This window comes from Cupressus sempervirens, chromosome 6, assembly GCF_028749045.1.
Source record: "Cupressus sempervirens isolate cs-2001-9-10 chromosome 6, ASM2874904v1, whole genome shotgun sequence".
In the NCBI taxonomy this organism is placed as follows: domain Eukaryota; kingdom Viridiplantae; phylum Streptophyta; class Pinopsida; order Cupressales; family Cupressaceae; genus Cupressus; species Cupressus sempervirens.
Window position 1 is genome coordinate 334,955,007 of NC_143123.1, and position 16,878 is coordinate 334,971,884.

The window sequence follows — 16,878 nt, forward strand, 5'->3', positions numbered from 1 at the left end:
AGTGAAATAAGGACCATAGGAGGGTCTAATAGATGGTTTCTAGGAAGTTTAGAGGTCAAGGTGAGTCAATGCAACATGCGCAAAAAGTTGCCAACATGTAGCCAAAAAGTTGCTAGGTAGGCAAAATTGGGCACAATAGGGGTAATGGCCCCAAAATGCTTAAGAGTAGGTTGAAATGATGGTAGACATGTCCTAGACATGATTCTAAGTCATTTTGCACAAGTGGGAGTCAATTTTGTATGAGGGAAGGCGAAATTGCTAAAGTTGTCAAAAAGCTGACATGACAACATTTGCAATTTTGCAAAGTTGCATGAAAACTTTGGCATAGAAGTTGCATCTTGTGTAGAAACAGTTATCTACCCAAAATACCTGCAAGAACATGTGAGAAAAACATATTTAAGCGTTCCCAAGATCACTGTGAAGGGTTGTTGAAGTTTTGATGTGGAAGTAATAGAGAACAGAGCACATTTTCTGATAAAACTATCACAGTCACCTTTGCAACTGGTGCAACTTATACTTCATGGATTGAAACTTGAATCTTTTCATTGTAGATAGTTAGAATAATTAGTTTTATTTCCAGTGTTTTGTTGTGAACTTTTGTACAATATAGCTAGGTTACACTAAATCGTTTTGCTTCGTGTCAGTTTTCTGGCCTATATAGAGTCGTGTGCAATTAAATGAGTCTAGGTTGAATCTTCACCATGGGGATTTCACGGCCTTTTGAGGATAGCTAGTAGACTCAATAAGCTTTCTTCTCCCTTTTGTAAAGATTCAGAAAATGGAGTTTGCTAATTTTGAGACCTTGCCCTAGGGGAGTCTAGCAGCAATCCGGCTAGGTGCAAGACAAGACAATTATGTGAAAAATGCAGGGGTGGATTGGCAAATGCAATCCAAAGGCATGGAGTGTTGAATGGAGCCCAAGGAAGCTCTAGGTGTGAAATCGAACTCAGTTGAATACATTTGGGAGAGTAACCCATTGAAAAAGTGAAGATTGCCCATTTCCTTTGTATTTTGATCCAAATTGGGACGTGTTGTATGACAAGGTGGGGACCAGAAACCTTAAAAATCTTTAAGGTCTTTGAAAAGAGTATTTGCATTGGTGGTTAGTTTGCAGGCTCTTTTGGGAAGTTTATAAGTTATTGGGCAAAAAACTAATTAGGAGGGCTAATTTGGCATAATAGGGCTACAAGACCTAAAACTAGTGAATTTGGAGATTGGTAAGAGAAACTTGTTAAGTTCTTGCAAAATGGAACCAAATGTGATTGAAGTAGCTAGTCTAAAGGCCAAACACTCTTGTGAAGTGATGGTGAGTAGCCATGGTAGTTGATGAGTGAACTTACTAGTGTGAATTCAAAGTAGGTTGAGTTTCAATTGGTAGAGACTCTAGTGTGTGTGGGAAAGAGAATTGAGTTTCCCAAGGAAAAAGGGTTGAGGAGAGAAAACCCTGGAAGGTCTAGAAAGTGGCCTTGGTGAGGAGTTCAGAGGAACTTAGTGTGGGAGTCTCCCTATCATCAATCTCCTTCATCTGATTTAGGGCAAGAAAACTATCCAATTTGTGAAGCCAAGTTGTAGTCGTACATGTGGATGATCCATCAAACTTGGTAAGGATAGACGTCTCAAAATCTTTTGCAACTTGTAATTTTGCTTTCCTTCATTCCATTTCTTTTGCTTTCCTTTGTGTGTTTGGTGACCTCCAAGTAGTCTTTAAAAGAGATCACTGATTGAAAGTCTTCTCCCAAAGTTTTGTACTTAGCCAAAATTTTGGCACCCTCATTGTCCTCCATAGGCTCCTCTTGTGTATGCTCATCCTCTTGTATAAATGTTAGCATGAAAGGTTTAGAATATGATGCACCTGAAGGTTTGCTGGTAGAATTATTATTATCTTTTACAGCTTTGCTACCTTCCTCTCTCTGTATATGCATGCACAATGTTTCTTCCATTTGTTGTGTTATGAGCCATCTGACTCAAATAAAGATTGGTATTTTGTAGCTGTCCTAGCAATTTTACAAACATTTGATTTGTTTCCTCTTCACTTGACAATGGTAGTTGATTGCTGTCTAACATTATTTCCTTCTGTTTTTCCACAAATACAACCAACCCAAATAGGCTGCCAGATCTTGCAACTCTAATAACACAATAATATCCCCAAATAGGGATGCTACAAAAAAGACAAATTCTGTAACTAGGGCACATAATCTGGAAATTTATTTACATATAAATATTTCCATTACAATTCCAGAGTTCTGATCATAATTCATAACTGATTTGTGCAGATATAGTTATCAAATTATTTACATGCTTAGGAAATTACAACAAAAAACCCTCGTTACAGCCCAGAATTTTCAGACTGAAATACAATGTCTTTCCTTAAATTTTCTGGGGCAGGGGGCTGGTGGGTGGGGAAGAGATAAATACACATGGCAATACCAAATATGCTTCAGAATTGGTTCAAAATAATTTCCAAACCCTCGCTGAGCCTCAAAGTCTGGCTTCCAAAATGCTCAGCGCTGGGTCTGTTTTATGGGCTCTTTAGTAGCTATTCCTAGAGTGCTCACAAATTGGTGGTTTGCAACTTTGCAGCTGTAGATGATCCCAAATCTGAGTCTTCAACAAATATATTCTTCTGCGATTCGATCTCCAAATCTGATGAATATTTACAACCAAGAAATAATCATGTGCCAGGGTTTCACAAACTGGAATTTTTCCACCAAAAGACACATAAGGAAAACCTATGTCTCACCAAAATCAAGGATACTTAAGGGTTTCAATCCTCAAGCCAAGATGCAGTAACAATAAACAAAATCTTCATCACATGATGATCTCAGAATTAGCACTAGGGAGTTATGTAAAAATTTCTAAAGAGATGAACAAATCTCCACGATTGAAATTCCACCTCTTAATCCAATGGCCCAAAATAAGGCTGGGGTCTCGTGGAAGGGGGCTTCCTATAAAATAGAGTGGAAGCTGATTGCTATTTTTTAGGAAATATTTTAAAGCTAGCAGTCCCATGAAGCTGAAAATTTTTGCTCAAAATTTAAGGAAGGTGGTGGTCTCATGAAAACAATAATTTTGTTTTCTAAACATTATGCATTAAAAATAAGAACAAAAATTCAATTTCCCTTTAAAACTATTTTTTAACAAAAAGTCTAAAATTAAAGTGTTTGACATGTCGCAAAAAGCATTCCTAAGCTGGTGGGCCAATTTTCAGCCCCACCCCTTTTTCAACCACTTGCTAAAAATCAGGGGCTTCTATTTTTTTAGGAGAAGAATTCAAATAATCCCGTAACAAAATAATTTTTTGCCCATAAAACCACACACTTCCCCAAAGATAGTGTTTAAGCCCCTCTCATGGAACCCCTGCCTAAAACTCTAAAATATGCTTTTATAAGTTCCTAGAAGGTGTACACCAGTTTTTTGCCAATTTGTCACATGTTTTAAAACATCACTTGAATTACATGAAAAGGGGACAACTTAAGTCCTTTGGCTTAAAGTCATTTTAGCTGCCTAAAGACGTGCCCATATCTTAAAATTATTCAAGTTCACTTAAGTTCCACAAAAAGACATGCACACAACCGAAGAATAGAATTTCGAGCAAGTCAAAGGCTCCCAAATCTTACGCAATGATTCTTTTCATCCTTTACCCTCTCTTGGGTAATTCAAGGAAAGGACAACCAATCTGCTGTTAATTATTTTAATTTGAGTAGAGGATGTTACAGTTGGGTGAAGAATTTATGACTGCATAGCACGGATGCAATAAACATAGATATCTCTTCCATACTCGTGGCAGTTTTGTGAGACCTTGAGGAAGATAAAGATCTCCTAAAATATTTGGCGTCACCTTTGATTTGGAGCAACTGTTACATGACTTAGATGAGGTAATTTTTTATGCAGTTCGAAGAGCAGGGATTCTGCCATTTGACAGTATTATGCTGACAAATTACATTTGTTAAAATTTTCACGGGCCAAACTCAATTTGAATCTATGACCTCTCATTTGTTGTTTGGGCGCCCTATCACTAACTATTAGCCATCTTGATGACGAATCCATCTTTGGATTAGGTGGTGTTCATTTTCCAACAGCTCCCCTTGAGCTACAGTGTAGGTTTTCAAGGATCCTAGCTTGGGCTAGTTCTACTTATCTCTAAACTCTGATAGCATGTTAAATATTTTCATGGACCAACTAGGATTCACCTAGAACCTCCCATTGTTACCAAGGTGCTCTACTACTGAGCTTCCAGCCTTCTTGGTTTAGACCTCTCCGTCTCTAATTCAGGTGTGACTCCTTTTCCAACAAAGTTCTTTAATACATATAATGAGTTGATTTAGGTGCATTGACTATCAGCTCCCATAAAGTTCCAGTTCCATTTAGGTACGCTTTCTCGCTAAAGATCCCATAAAACTGCTTAACTAAATTTTTAAGCAAACACTTAAAAAAAATCAGAGTAGTGTTTTCGTGATCCGCCATCCCATGATTTCGTTTTCTATTAAGTTTAAGACATGGTGATCTTTTCTTAATGAACAAAATTTGGATTAAACTCAAGGAAAATGTAAACATGCAGGTGGATAAAGTATGAAGGAATAGAGTAAATTTGTAGATCAAAAAAATGACTGCACAAATTTAGCTCCCTCCTTGTAGCTAAAGTCTCAAATCCTAAACTATAGGATTTTAATCAACAAACTGCATGAAGCCACCTTCGCCTTTAAAGATTTAATAGACAAGCAACTGCACAGGAGCGTCTGGAGGTGTTCTACACATTGGGAGTTTGAATTTCCAAGTGGGGATTCCCTTTTTCATTTCCTACCTTCACAGAGTACATAAGAAACAGAGCATTTAGCTGAAAAGGATTGATTACCTGTGTTAATTTTGCATTGACAAGGCCTTCACTGTAGGCTCCCTCAGCAGGTGACTTGTTCTCAATGGCAATTACATCATTTTTATACCATAGAAGCAAAATGTTTTCGTTAGTCTGCCTAACAAGTCTGCGCTCTCCTTGGGGCAATGCAGCAAGAGGCACCACAGGGACCCAATTCTTGCCCATGCCAGAAGCTTCTTCTGCAACGGACGCAGAGACTTCGCTGGCATTGCATCTTACACTAAGAGACGCTGCATTTTTGGTGGGTAAATTGCTAGTGAATTGGCTTAGGTTTGATGACAATGTTAAGGTTTTAGGTCTCTGGTAAAGGGGTCTCCCAGATAAATTAAAAGAACAATGTGAGCGACGTTTGGATAATGAAAGCGAAGCAAATGTACGAAAACATGGGTGTGCTACATCTACGGCTGCTGCCATATCCACTGCTGATTCTGAAACCAGCTGCCCCAATCTCCACTCTGTCGGACGACTAATTAGACGCCATGGTTAAGTTCTTGACTCGCATGAACCCATGGCCACAAAATACCGATAATTCATGATATGTTGCAAAAGATATCGAAACTGAATTTTGTAGCTACGTGGCTCACTCCTCCTTCTGCAAAAATGTATTAACTGAGAACTGGGGAGGTTCAAATCGATTAACATTCAATTATATATTTGTAGAATATAATTTTTCAATCAAGAAGATAATTAGATCTTTTTATTTTACAAATACGTTTATATCATGTTTTCAATAGAGACACCAAAAGAGAGAGAAGGGTAGAAAGAGGATAGATAAAGATCAAGATGGAAATGGGATAGTGATGAGTTGGAGATGCAGAAGCATAGAGAGGGGAGAAAAATATGTATAGGAGAGAAAGGAAGTGATATTAAGAGATAAGGAGAGAGGGAGATATATAGGGGTAGAGAAAGATGTAGAGATGATGAAAAGAGATGAGAGAGGTGGAAGTGAAAATATGAAGAGAGAATTAAAATGATGTGTTTACATACACACGTGTGTATGTTTACGCATATGTATATAGATGTATATATGTATACATGTATATATGCATATACATACATACATAAGTTTGAGGAAGATAAGAGGGTAAGAAGGAGATGGAAGGATAGAGGAAAAAGGAAATTGAATCAGGTAGAGAGAGACAATAGGAAAGAGGGAGATGTAAGATAGATAATTACTTCAAAAATAAAGTATAATTCACTATTTATGTACATTATATTTATTATCTATATATTTTAATACTTATTATATAATAGCATATATAAAAATAAATAAAATTAAACAACAAATATATGAATGTATAGTTTAATCATATTATATTATTAATATGTTTAGTTTTTGCATTATACAAAAAAATTATAATACAACATAATATTTAATAATAGATATAGTAGAAACCACAAATATAATAGGAAAAAGGGCTTTACAATGTTGATTTCTTCAAAAGGAAAAATACCAATGGAGCAAGCCGCTTCCTTGGAAAATAATGAAGATGTAAGCATGGAACGATAGGGGCCTAGCAACCCCTAACAAACGAAGGATGGTCTAGTGCAATATAGATAAAAAGAACTTGTAATATAGTACTTTTATAGGAAACCAAATTAGTGTTGAGGATTAGAATAAGTTTATCAAATATTTTAGGAAAGGATCAGATGTTCTTTAGATAATGAAGGGACATGTTGGGGGGCTTAGAATACTATGGGACCCTTATCTAATTGGGCTTATGTCATGTCCCCTATTCAAATAATAAAAAAAAAATATAAACTTTGTTAAGGCAGGCAGGCTCCAAAAAGGTGAAATTTCGGAAAAAAGGGTTAATCTTTGGAAACCAATGGACTAATAAATAAAAATTATTATTAAATTATATTTTATTAACCCCTCTTGGACGTGAGTTAGGGTTATGCCCTCTTTAAAAGGGGTTTGGAGGCATTTTGGGCTCATTCTACATCTTGATTCTTGATAATTTTCTTGTTGTTCTTCAGAGGCTGCCAAACCTGTGGAGAAGGAGACCCAAGAACGGGAGTTTGCAGGTTTCCAGGAAGGCTAAGGACGGGAGTTTGAAGCCATTCCATGTGCATGCTCATACAGAGTTTGCCCTTGTGCTGAATAGTGCCGATTTGGGTGTTTTCGGGGTTGTTTTTGGTTTGAATTTGGGTTTTCAGTTGAGTGTTTCATATCAGTTTGGTTTGCTGTTGTATTTCAGACTTTATGATGTTAAAATAGAGCTGAATATATGTATTGGGTCGTGATTAAACTTCTGAGATAATTTATGAGTGTTTTGTGGTGTTTCCGGGCATTTTTTTGTGTTAATTTCGGGAGCCCGATTGAGCATAGTTTTGCCCTACATTTGTGATCTGTTGTGTAAGGGCTATACAAATCTGGAAATGTCATTTTGTAGGCTGTTATGATGCTGAAATCTCTGTAAAAATGTCCATTTTCAGATTTATTAATAATTTGTGAAGTTGTGAAGTTTTTGGCACTAATTTGGACATACCCGATTTGGGTTTTATTGGAAAATTGGCAGATCTTTGTTATATTGGTTGTTTGATTTTAAAGTTCAGATTTGAGGCTAGAAATATCATAAAAAATCAGTAAAGGGACATTTCAGTGGTATCAGAGCCGTGATCTTGCCAGCCTGAGGGTTTGTAGAAGTTGCATGTCAGTTTTAACAGCTACCCAGATCTTGCATGTCAAGTTTTGATAACTACCCAGATCTTGCATGTCATATTTTATGATTGCATGCAACTAAGTGAAAGAGAAAAAAGATATTTACAGCGAGAAAAGAATAAAGAAATTTTGATCAAAGCCCCAGTTGAAAGCAAAAGTACAAAATCCAAGGAAGAAAAAGGTATGGCTGATCCAGATGAGATGGCAAAGAAATTCTTCCAAGACATCCAAAATACTCAGAAGCAAACAGTGGATGGTTTGGTGGAAACTAGAGAGGCTTTGTGAATATTGACAGAAAAATTACAAGGAATTGCATCTATTAATGAGAAAGGGAGCACTTCAGAGGAGCCGAATAATGGGAGATCCACACCATCTAAATCAACCAAATCCATTTTCTTGCCTGCAGATGAGCCACCAGTACCAAATCCAGCCATTAATCCAGTGGAAGAGGTTACAGGTAATTTGGTTACATTAAGAGCTACTTACAATGGCTTAGATGATGACTTTCGTAGTTCAGTTCCTTTTAGAGAATATGTGGATATGATGAACGCTTTGATGCCCAAGAAAGAGAATAGGAGGGAGCATGACACAAGTGGAAGAGAGCTCAAAAATAAAATAAGCAAGTTTACAGCGCCTACTTTTGATGGAACAAATAAAATTTCAGCTAGAGCATGGCTACAAAAATTACAAACTTTCTTCACACTTAACCCCATGAAAGAGAGTGATGCTATTCAATTTGCAAGTCTACACTTGGAAGATGCAGCCTATGATTGGTGGTATCATGGAATGACTACTCAAGGTCACGATCAGGTAACTACATTTGAAGATTTCAGTCAAAGGGTGATAGATAGATTTGACCTCAAGGATGATGAAGAGTACTTTAAAGAATTGTCAAAGTTGAAGCAAACCAAATCAGTTAATGAGTATATAGAAGAATTTCAAAAAGTGGCTGTTATGGTACCTGATATGAGTGAAAAGAGGATCATTTATCTTTTCCTTGATGGTTTAGAAGATTCTGTTAAGGGTTTGGTTAAGGCTTTCTCACCCTCAACCTTACAGGAAGCTATCAAAAGAAGCTTGCAACTTGAAACTTGTGTGCCTATGAAATCAGTCACTAATCAAAAACCCCCAAATCTTTGGCAACATAAGGGAAATTTTCAGAAAAAGATTTTCCCAACACTACCACCAAAAGATGTGACAAATGTGGCAAAAAAGAAGGTAGATGAAGAGACTAGGAGTGAATTACGAAGGAAAAAGCTTTGTTTTACTTGTAGAGAACCATGGGTTCCAGGACACAGATGTTTGGGGAAAGGTCAAGTGCACTATATTGAAGTTGCTTCAGAATCTGATTCAGATGAGCATGAGGAATTTCATGATATTAAGGAGGAGGTAGAAGAAGAGAAAGTAAAAGAAATCAGCAAGGATGGCACTTTAGCAGCATTATCAGGAGTCCCAAGATACCATCCCTTCCGAATTCGAGGGGTACTAGCAGGGCAAAGGTTGACTGTTCTTCTTGATAGTGGGGCAACTCACAATTTTATTGATGAGGGATTTGTCATGAAAAGAGGGCTTAAAGCAGAAGATTTTGAGGGATTCAATGTTACTGTAGCTGATGGATTCACTATGCCTTGCACACGGGTGGTGAAACAACTCAAGATGACCTTAGGAGATTATGAGTTATGTGATGACTTCTATGTGGTTGGTATTGGGGAGACAGATCTTGTATTGGGTGTTCAATGGTTGCACTCTATCGGAGGCTATTACATGAACCATCAAACTATGGAGTTTAAATTTCATTCCAATGGGAAAGAAGTCATATTGAGAGGGTTATCGAATGGAGCACCTAAGGCGGTCTCTGCAAAGAGGATGGAGAGGACTTTTCGAAGAGGACAAGTAACATGGGCAGCAGGAGTCATAATCCAACCAACAAGCTCTCCCAAGAATCAAGGTAATTTCCATTTTGAAATTCAAAATATTCTTGATAAGCATAGTATAGTTTTCAATGACTTGCCTCCAGGATTACCACCAGATAGAGGTTTTGAGCATGTTATAGAGTTAGAACAGGGTACCAAACCAGTTATAACAACCCCATACCGCCATCCAAGAGGTTATAAGGAAGAAATTGAAAAAACTATTAAAGAACTCCTAGACATGGGATTCATAAGGCCTAGCTCTAGTCCATTTGCATCATCTGTGGTACTTGTCAAGAAAAAGGATGGTACAATGAGAATGTGTATAGACTACAGGGCTCTAAACAAGAAGACCATAAAAAATAGGTATCCCATACCACGCATAGATGAACTCATTGATGAGTTACATGGTGCTGTATACTTCTCAAAAATTGACTTAAGATCAGGCTACCATCAAATCCGAATGAGGAGTGAAGATGTGGAAAAGACTGCTTTCAGATGTCACTATGGGCACTTTGAATTTCTTGTTATGCCATTTGGACTCACTAATGCACCAGCAACATTCCAATCTTGTATGAATAAGGTATTCAGTCAGCATCTTCGAAAATTTGTTTTGGTATTTTTTGATGATATCTTGATATACAGTAAAACATGGGAAGAGCATCTAAAGCACATAGACACTGTTTTGGGAATCTTGGAGCAGCAATCCTTCTATGCTAAGCTATCTAAATGTGAGTTTGGTTTGACAGAGATCCTATATTTGGGACATATTATAAGCTCTAAAGGAGTACAGGTTGATCAACAAAAAATCCAGGCAATTTTGGATTGGCCTCCACCCACTAATCTTACACAGTTGAGAGGTTTCTTCGGGTTGTGTAGCTACTATAGGAGATTTGCCAAGGGATTTTCTCAGCTTGCTGCCCCCTTGACTGATTTGACAAAGAAAGGAGCTTTTGTTTGGACAGAAGAGGCACAAAAAACATTTGATAAGCTTAAGGAGGTAATGAGTTCATGCCCTGTGCTTGCAATTCCAGATTTCTCTTTACCTTTTGTTGTTGAATGTGATGCTTCGGGAGAAGGTATAGGGGCTGTCCTAACTCAAAGGGGACATCCAATAGCATTTGAGAGTCGAAAATTAAATCAATCAGAGAAAGGGTACTCCATCTATGATAAGGAAATGTTGGCAATCATGCATGCACTTCATAAGTTTAGACAATATTTGGTATGTGGGAGATTCATTGTAAAGACAGACCATAATAGCCTCAGGTTCTTCTTGAACCAAAGGGATTTGAATGATCGTCAACAAAAATGGGTAAGCAAATTGCAAGCTTATGATTTTGATATTGAATACATGAAAGGAAAGAATAATGTGGTTGCTGATGCTCTCTCAAGAAAGCCCACTTTGTGTTCCTTATCATCTATCTCTGCTGATTGGAAAGTCTCCATAATTTTAGAGTATGCTAAAGATTCATTTGCCACCAAGATTTTGGATAAGTTAGTGGATGATAACAGGTACAAGGTTGTTGATGAATTGATTTATTACAAGAACAGGATCTTCTTAGTGCCAGGGTCAAAAACTAAGGAGAGGATATTGAGGGCCTTTCATGACACACCTTTGGCTGGTCACCAGGGATACTTCAAGACATACAGGCAAATTCGAGAGCGGTTTTCATGGAAGGGTATGAAGGAGGATGTCCTTAAACACATTAAGGAATGTATGGTATGCCAACAAAGCAAGAGTGAGCAAAATTTTCTTGCAGGGTTGTTGCAGCCACTTCCTATTCCTGAACAAAAATGGGAAAGTATTTCCATGGATTTCATCACTGGGTTGCCCAAAGTTCAAGGTAAGGATTGCATATATGTGGTGGTAGATAGACTAACTAAGTATGCACATTTCTTTCCTATCACATCTGATTTCAAGGCATCACAAGTGGCCGAATTGTTCTTCAAGGAAATTTTTAGATTACATGGTTTGCCTAGAAACATTGTTAGTGACCGGGACAGTAGATTCCTCAGCTCTTTTTGGAAGGAGCTCTTTCATTTGGCAGGAACTGAACTCACTCCCAGTACTAGCTATCACCCTCAAACAGATGGACAAACAGAGATAGTTAATAAATGGATAGAAGGATATTTGAGGAACTATGTTTCAAATCAACAACATGCTTGGGTGAAATGGTTACACCTAGGGGAGTATTGTTACAATACATCTCATCACATGTCTATTGGTATGCCTCCTTTTCGTGCTCTTTATGGTTATGATGCCCTTTCCTTTGTTGATCTAATACTTTCCGATAGCAGAGTACCCGCAGCAAGTGATTTCATCAAGCAAAGCCAAGACATAATAAGGTCCCTCAAGGATAATCTACAACATGCACAAAACCAACAAAAGATATATGCTGATAGGAAAAGGATTGAAAGATCTTTTGAGGTGGGAGATTTGGTATTTGTGAGGTTGCAGCCATATAAGCAAAGCACCTTGAAGAGAAGTGGGGCAGAGAAACTCAAGCCAAGGTTCTATGGGCCTTATAAAATCATCAAGAAGGTAGGAGAGGTAGCTTATGAATTAGAGCTCCCACCAAACAGCAAAATACATAATATTTTTCATGTATCTTGCTTAAAGAAGGTTCTAGGCCAGCAAACCATAGTATCTACAGAATTACCACCTCTTGATGATGAAGGGAAATTAGTTTTGATACCAGAAGAGATTTTGGATACAAGAGAGAAAAGGTTGAGAAATAGGAGCATCACAGAGCATTTGGTCAAATGGAAAGGATTACCACTAGAGGATGCAACTTGGGAAGGAGAACATATTCTTGAAAATTCCAACCTTCATTGCTTGAGGACAAGCAATATTTGGGAGGGGAGGACTTGTCATGTCCCCTATTCAAATAATAAAAAAAAAATATAAACTTTGTTAAGGCAGGCAGGCTCCAAAAAGGTGAAATTTCGGAAAAAAGGGTTAATCTTTGGAAACCAATGGACTAATAAATAAAAATTATTATTAAATTATATTTTATTAACCCCTCTTGGACGTGAGTTAGGGTTATGCCCTCTTTAAAAGGGGTTTGGAGGCATTTTGGGCTCATTCTACATCTTGATTCTTGATAATTTTCTTGTTGTTCTTCAGAGGCTGCCAAACCTGTGGAGAAGGAGACCCAAGAACGGGAGTTTGCAGGTTTCCAGGAAGGCTAAGGATGGGAGTTTGAAGCCATTCCATGTGCATGCTCATACAGAGTTTGCCCTTGTGCTGAATAGTGCCGATTTGGGTGTTTTCGGGGTTGTTTTTGGTTTGAATTTGGGTTTTCAGTTGAGTGTTTCATATCAGTTTGGTTTGCTGTTGTATTTCAGACTTTATGATGTTAAAATAGAGCTGAATATATGTATTGGGTCGTGATTAAACTTCTGAGATAATTTATGAGTGTTTTGTGGTGTTTCCGGGCATTTTTTTGTGTTAATTTCGGGAGCCCGATTGAGCATAGTTTTGCCCTACATTTGTGATCTGTTGTGTAAGGGCTATACAAATCTAGAAATGTCATTTTGTAGGCTGTTATGATGCTGAAATCTCTGTAAAAATGTCCATTTTCAGATTTATTAATAATTTGTGAAGTTGTGAAGTTTTTGGCACTAATTTGGACATACCCGATTTGGGTTTTATTGGAAAATTGGCAGATCTTTGTTATATTGGTTGTTTGATTTTAAAGTTCAGATTTGAGGCTGGAAATATCATAAAAAATCAGTAAAGGGACATTTCAGCTTATTCTTGTTGGTATGAAGAAGTGGATGTTGTAGAGGGTCCAGTGTAAAGTAACTAAATTAGAATTCTTTCTATGAAACATTACGGACCAATTCAAATTGTGGAGAAGACAAGGGTATGGGAAGAAATTATGAATGGTATCCTCTCCTCCAACAAAAGTAAGTCTATTATTAAGGGAGACTTCAATGCAATGACCAACTTATCCAAGAAATGCGGTGTCCGTAAAGTTAGTACGGACATATTAGACTTCAAGGAGTTTGTGCCTAGGATTAATGCAATGAATTGTATACCAAAGGGTGGTTGTTTTACATGGACAAGTAAAATAATCAGTTTCATAGATATTACAAAGCAGCTCGACAAATTTCTCCTTAGATCTAAATGGCCATGGAGAATATGTTGAAAAATTCTTCCACTTTAGCCTATGCAATTTTTTATTACTATCTACTATTATTGGAGATCGATGGGACATATAGATGGGGATGCAACTACTTCAAGTTTTAAAACATGCAGTGGAAGTACAAAATACTAATGTATTCACTAGAGACATAGTGGAATAAATGTAGCTTTTATAAAGGTATATGCAATTTTCACATAACAAAAAAACTTCATAACATGAAAAATAAGTTAAGAATATGGAACAAAGAAGTATTCAAGGACATATTTGTAGAGAAAGAGGAGATTGAAATGGGATTAGAAAATTTGAATGAAAAAATAATGAAAGGGGGAATGTATAATGAAGATTGCCTTTAGGAAAAGGCCTTAAAAAAAGAGTCATTGAAACACTAGCTAGGAAAGAAATTTATTGGAGGGATAAGGCCAAAGGACTGTGGATCAAGAAGAGGGACTTGATTACTAAATTCTTTTATACATAGTCAAGACTAGAAATGCAATTAATGAAATCACTGATGGAGATAAGAAAATATAGAATGATAGGGACAACATTAGGAATATTGCAACGAAGAATTGCATGAAGATTATGGCTTCTATTTCAAACACTAATATTTGAAATGGGTTGAATTCCTTGAAGCTTGTATGTAAGGGTTAATTTTCTATGATCTACAAAGATGCAACAATAGTGTTATCCAACCATAGAAACTAATAGTTGCAAACGAAACCCGAACATGCAAGAGAGAAGATGATAATAACAGAAATTCATGCATAAAATAATGAATTCAACTCATACAAGGATGCAAACCATCTTGATTCCTCCCTTGTTCTTCTCCTTCCTTTTGACTATTTTTGGTCTCTCAATCCTTCTCACTCAATTTGACAACATAAGAATTCAAAGATCGTAGTTGTCAAATGATGAGAAATGCATCTCATTTATAAAATTTTGGGCTTCAACTTGAATGCATAATTGATGAGAATTGAATGAATTTGATTGATAAGTTAAACTCAAATTGATTAATGAGTTAAGTGCCTTGATTGAATAGTCAACTCATTTGATTGATCAAATGAAAAAATTGATTGACCAATGAAGTGATGTGAAACTAAATATTGGCATGTTAACTAAGTCAATGAGAAGTGACATAAGGTTGACTTGGCAGTTGCCTAATTTGATTGGAAAAATCTAACTTGATTGATCAGTAAAGTGGATTAAGGAATTAGTAGAGTGAATAGAATGGTTAGTCTAGAAGATAGATTGAATAGTTAAAAAATTTATTGGTAAGTTGACACATTTAACCAAGTAGTCAAACAAAGGGTTAATATCAATCAAAATTGAGAGAAGAAAATCATTTAAATAAATTATAAAATCTATTTTATTTCAAATATATAGAATAAATAAATTATTTATTATTTATTAAAAGAAATAGTAAAAAGTAAAAATTAGGAAAATTAAAGAAATTAACATTTATTTGAGGAAATATCAATTTAATGGCAATTATTGCATAAATGCAACAATTTCATGAAGAATATTAATTAAATAAAGTAATTACTTATTTAAAATAGAAATGTAGGGATGTTAATTATATTATTATTATTTAATTAATTTCTAGAGGAAAATGTGATACAATTAATTAGACATTAATTAATTAATAATTGATTAAAATTATTTAACTATGGAAATATGGGGGAGATTATCAATTTGGTTTTAGAATATAGTTGAAGGTGTTATAATGATTTAGAATAATTGAGGCAGGGGGTGGGGTGGTGTGAATCAATTATCCCCAAGACTAGATGTACCAATTCAAATTTTAAACTCTTTAAATAGCTTAATCAAACTCGAATATCCACTTGGTCTCTATAGCATATCATCAATAATTTAACATTCCATGCAATATATTAACTCACTGACTCTATATGTCTCGTCTGCCAATAAATAAACTACTATAAACTATGCATACAAAATAATAACATCCACACATGAAAATAACACTTTGACATCATGATTTAATGTAGAAACCCAATTTGGGAAAAACCACCAAGTAACATGTTACCAATTTTTCACTCTTCTGAAGTAAGCTTGGTGAAGAGCCAACCCTGTTAAAGGTCATAAAATGCATTGTTAAATGTGACCCTATTAAAGGATTTAATCACCTTGACATGAGTGGTCCTATTAGAGGACTTTAGAACATTCCATTAGAATGTCACCTCGATTAAACAAATTACAAAATGATTGTTAGGTCAACCTTGATTAAAGGATTTCAAACTTATACAATGGTTAGAATGTAACAATAGATTTGATTTGTAAAGTACAACTCACTTTGCAAATTCATATCTCCATTCACTCATATGTTGGTTCATTGACATCACCATCACTGATCTCCTTGGTATCTCCTAAAGAAATCACTTCTTCACAAACTCTTCACACTTTACCTTTGTTGTTCTATTCTTCACAACTTCTCCTTGAGATCGCTAATCAACAACGAACCAACCTTTAAAATCATTCATTATGCTTCCTTAAATAGATAATTTTGATCTTTTGCCTCTTAAACATCACTATTGATCTTAGGGTTAAGTCAGATTCATCGATTCCTTCCATCTTTTTGTTCTCCTTCTTCTTCTAGAAACTCAAATCTTTGCCTTTGATTATGTACAAACTATCAACATGCATTAAATATTCTAACTCATCAATCCTTATCTTCCACATGCTTTGACTAATTCAAAAGTCCCACCATGTCGGCCTCAAAATGAAATCTTTCTCAAACTATAACTTTTGTTGTCACTCAACAATCATTGTGTTCTTTAGCTCGGTCATCACTATGTAGCTCGGCAATAACTATACTTTCTCACTCAGTATCAACATGCTCACTTGGTTGATACTATGCTTATATGTAACTACACTTCTTCTTACATTCTATTAGCAATAACTAGCGCTCAGCTTGAATTGTTTCACTTAGCTTCTACTAAGTTCCTTAATCTACTGCTTCACCTCCTTCATTGACCATGTAATACTGACATTCAATCAAGCTTGGCCTTTTGACTTGTTTCAACTCTTAGCTTCATCTGATTATCTTCTACACTTCATGTATTGATTGAACAACACATTATCTTATCAAGGACTAACTTATTAAGTGCCCATTGAATTTCTATGATACATAACACATCTCAACTCAACCTTTCACTAGGTCATCTCATCATCTCTTCTTTTCAAATCCTCTTCATCAATCAAATGATATGACAATCTACATTGTTAGTAAATGTCTCTCCAGTAGGTTTGACACTCTATCTTACC

At 36.1% G+C, this 16,878-nt stretch overlaps 1 protein-coding gene across 1 annotated transcript in view; it reads right to left on the bottom strand.

Moving 5' to 3' along the window:
- LOC149552518 (Rieske (2Fe-2S) domain-containing protein) overlaps window positions 1-5,562 on the bottom strand; it is a 61,378-nt gene extending 55,816 nt beyond the window's left edge. The window contains exon 1 of the mRNA XM_089788104.1: window positions 4,853-5,562. Coding sequence (XP_089644230.1) covers window positions 4,853-5,287 — 435 coding nt within the window. The 5' untranslated portion in view covers window positions 5,288-5,562. The remainder of the gene's footprint in view (window positions 1-4,852) is intronic.
- Between the last annotated feature and the right edge of the window lie 11,316 nt (window positions 5,563-16,878).